The 4,270-nt window shown below is 37.4% G+C and overlaps 1 protein-coding gene across 1 annotated transcript in view; it reads right to left on the bottom strand.

Moving 5' to 3' along the window:
* LOC107753444 (brain-specific angiogenesis inhibitor 1-associated protein 2-like protein 1) overlaps positions 1–4,270 on the bottom strand; it is a 13,653-nt gene that overhangs the window by 2,160 nt on the left and 7,223 nt on the right. The window contains exons 6-7 of the mRNA XM_016569587.1: positions 1,850–1,909; positions 1,574–1,733 (exon numbers count right to left, since the gene is read on the bottom strand). Of these exons, the coding sequence (XP_016425073.1) occupies positions 1,574–1,733; positions 1,850–1,909 (220 nt within the window). The remainder of the gene's footprint in view (positions 1–1,573; positions 1,734–1,849; positions 1,910–4,270) is intronic.

Genomic DNA, 4,270 nt, shown 5'->3' with positions numbered 1-4,270 from the left:
CCACATGACTTATTTTGTAAGTCATAGCATGGTTTAAGGAACAGAATGGCAGGCAATTAACCAAGATGTCTTGTTTTACAGAAAGTTGCATTAAGATTTATGTGTTCCACAGCAAAAGGTAAAGGCATACAGGTTTGGAATAACATGACATTGAGTTAATGGCAGAATTCCTATTTTTGGGTGAACTATACCGTAAAATGCTCATCAAAGGACAGACTTTGGTCATCAGACCTTCCACAACAGTCCACACACTTTTACCAGAGTCACCAGCCCATCATCACAAGATCACATTCAAGGTGAATTAGTTGTGGCCAAACACTTTCAATTTGATCTCAGTGCCCTGAGGCAGTACACGTTGGTTTGAGGTCATTCAGAAGAGGAAGCCAGATATTCAGATTCAGTTTGACATCAGCTGATATAGTACAGCTCTAAATATCTCCACTCTCCTTCACAATGTGAAAACCAGGTAGGGAGCATTTTTCAGATGTCTTTTTATTTTTCACAATGATAGTAATGCAGAGCATTCATCTACCCCTCCCTAGGCCCCCTGGCAAAGAACAAAGGTTACATTATTGCAGGTCTTAGAACGTATCTTTTGTGGTTATTGCCACTTATGTAGATCTAATTAGTAAAATTCAAAGTCTAATGTATAGATGAAGAAATATAGCTGGGTCCAAAAGAGACTAGTGAGAATACTTTACATAATTTTATATTACATAACACATATTTGCATTATTTTCGAATTGAATGAAATTGGTTACAAATTACATTAGAAGCAATAATTTGAGATAAAAGTTTAATTTGACATTTAAAAAGAACTTCAGAATGTCTTAGTATTTGTTTGAAGTGCTTTTGCTTTAATGACAGCAGCTCTCAAGGTGCATAAACAAAGTTTGTGTAAAACCTGATGATCATGTTCTCCAGCATGATTTGAGATCATCTAAAGAGCATCTTGAGCTCCAATGGAAGAACATCTACACCGTCTATACAAAGAGCTTACATGATGAGTGTCTCAAACTTATTTTTTATGATTAGTGACTTAAAAATTGTGCAATCTTATATATTTACTTTTAATTTTACAAATCTTTAATGTATATATTTTTTTGGAAGTCTCTGAAGCTCACTAAGGCTGCATTTATTTGTTATTTGTAATATGCCAATTTGATGCTCAAGAAAAATTTCTTATCGATGTTGAAAACAGCTGTGCTGTAATATTTTTGTGGAAACTGATACTGACAAATTTTTTTTAGACAAATTCTTAGAACTTTACTTTTTTTTTTCCCCAGCCAAATTAAATATTTTATAAAGCAACAGTGTTGTATGCATCTTCATACTGCACTGTATGCATTTTCTACGTGTACCATCTGTGCAGTAATAGAGGTTTCATGTTCGCCCTAGAAGGAAACCTGATCCGACCAGGGGACACCCTCTCAGAATACACCAATGAATTGCCTACTTTATGTCAAACACAAAAGGATAAGAGGCCCAGATACTCCTCTCCATCTCTCTTTACAGAAAACGGCTGCTTTTCCAACTAACTTTGCTTTCCTATTCGCCAGTGCAGTGCGTTTACCATGTTCTGTGGAGAGGGGGTGGAGGGCTTGATGGGTCTGTCCCTGGATGAGTCACTGTAGTCAGGCGGGGGCAGCAACATGGGTTCCTCCACCTCCTCGTCTTCCTCCGGCTGCTCTGGATCAGTCACACTCTGGCTACGCAATGGGCTCTCAACTCTGCTGAACAAAATACATAAATTGATGTCTTACTGTTTTGTTAATGGATAGATAAACATGGTTAGTTTCAGCTGAAATCATATGATTTTCTCTCAAATTCAAAGGAAAAGCAGTCTCACCTGTTGGCAATCACGGACTCATTGTAAGCCCGACAATAAGATGAGGGAAACCAGCCCCGTCTGCAATTAAAATAAAAAAATATCCATAATGAGCATCATGATTTTCTAACAAAAATGGGTACCAGCTCAATTTCCATATGCATTACGGCTTTTTGATTTCAACTACTGTATGACAAATCAAAAACCACTGTATTGGCACAAATGTAAAGTGAAACCATGTACCACGAAGAGTACATTTGGTTTTGGTTGCTTAGGAACTGTCACACCGCCAGCTGCACATTACTTTGAACTGAGCCTTCAAGAGTGCGTGCGTCAGTGCATTAAGACATTTTCACTTCTCAAAATAGTGGTGACAGCATAATGGGTAGTGAGGGAAAATCTGTGGACCTTGGACCTCTGAAATGGCAGAGCTGCTCATTAAAATATGCAAAACAAACAAGTACAAGACCACACAAAGCACAGCCACTGATGCCTCCACTGCAGAAGGATCATTTGACCTCTCGTTTGTATGTTGCTATGGATGAATGATTAAATGCATGTTAATATAAAGAACAGATGCACCTGTTAGCTTTAAAATATTGTTTTTAGTGTCAGCAAAAGGAATTGCAAAAATGGTCATTCTCAAAAAAAGAACAACAATCTGATAGTTTAATCGAATCTAACCAAATTGACTGAAATTCAGCTTTACTGTAATGAGGAGTAGGTTAACAAATTTAATTGCACATAAATGACATTATTATGTGCATCGGAGACAATTATTTTGTGAATTTAAGATAAAGCAGAGCTGCACAGTTCCAAGGTTTTCCTCGTGTTTGTTGTTAAAGTCTGTGTGAACCAGAAGTTCAGACCTGCTTAACTTCAGCACATACTTCAGATGTATTTCAAAAAATTTAATTAGAAAAAAAATTGAGGGCAGGCCGTTTTTTGCCATCTACAGCTCGCAGCAGACTGATGGTTGAAGGGGAATGGTCCGAGAAGAAACATAATTTCAGAGGGGAATTTCAGATTTTGACTAAATATTACAATCTATTTTTTCTGTGGATGAACCAATTAATTCTTAAACTAAATAGCACAAATTTTGATTTCACACATAATTTAAAAGCTACTAAATGCAAGAATAAAATTTAATTCATATGAAGTTTCATGCTAACCAACTCTTGTCTGAGGTGTACACGTCGGCGTTCTGTGTCTAAATGAAGGCAACAGTTTTGTTTCATGCAAAGTACAATAAATTTATGCCTAAAAATAAGCCTACTGCCATGCAAAGGCTTACGGCAGCAGCATATTTGTTTCCTCTCAATGACGGAGAGGCACAAGCACCTCACTGACAAGATGCGCGTTAAATATCGCATGCGATTTATCGTGCAGCCCTATCTAACATGTCTGACATGTTGAACATGTCTCACCAAATTCTGCAAATTAGCAGAGTAAATCTAATGAACAGAAACATGGAACCAGTCTTTCCAGCTCAAGAAAGCTGATGTTGCTAACATTCAAGTCAAAGGGCAGCATGGACAAAGATAATGTATGACTGAAAATTTGCAGTCCTCAATGTCCCTTATATTGTTCCAAACCTATAAAATGTACTTTTTTTCTGTAGAACACAAGACAAAATTTTGAAGAATGTTTCAACTGTTTTGTTCATATAATAAAAAAAACATTATTTCTATATACAGTGCTGTGAAAAGGTTTTTGCCCCCTTCCTGTTTATTTAAATTTTTTTTTTGCATATTTGTCACACTTAAAAGACTTAAATCATCAAACAAATTTTAATATTACACAAAGATAATGCAAATAAATACAAAATGCAGTTTTTAAATGATGATTTCATTTATTAATGCCGAGTTCACACTGCACGATTTTCAAACTCGTCGGATTGCCGTTGGTTTCACACTGCGTGACTATCTGGGGTAGCATTCAGTTGCTGCTGTGTTCACATTGCACGATGGATCGGCGACAGGGGGTTTCATACTGCATGACTTCACAATAGGAAGAATCGCCGACAGCTCTGTCTGGTCCGCAAACTACGTTTCACAACAAAACACACGCGAGAAGTGATAAGGAAATAACGCGAGAACCCGCGTGCGTCAGACCGGAGTTCTCGCAAGCAAGACTGCAATTATAAAAATATAAATATATAGCCGGCAAATTGTCTGTGAGCTGATTTCCAGCCACAAGGAGAAAAAGAAAAACAGATTACGCAGGAGGGAGATGCAGGGAACAGGGATTGGGTGTTCTGCAAAGAGAGTTGGAGGTAAATAATTTTGCAGTAACTGTTATGCTGATGTTGTGGCTGGTCAAGCAAATGTAGGCGCTTGTTTCTGTATGATATAATTGTTCATATATCTATTAAAATACTGATATTCTGGTCTATAACACCTCCCCGAACTTCCCGCTGCCTTGTATCTTGTTCCCTCATTG

The sequence above is a fragment of the Sinocyclocheilus rhinocerous genome, unplaced genomic scaffold (genome assembly GCF_001515625.1).
Source record: "Sinocyclocheilus rhinocerous isolate Xijiao unplaced genomic scaffold, SAMN03320098_v1.1 scaffold2216, whole genome shotgun sequence".
NCBI lineage: Eukaryota > Metazoa > Chordata > Actinopteri > Cypriniformes > Cyprinidae > Sinocyclocheilus > Sinocyclocheilus rhinocerous.
The sequence above is the reverse complement of the archived record's forward strand: the minus strand, read 5'-3'. Positions and strand labels throughout refer to the sequence as shown.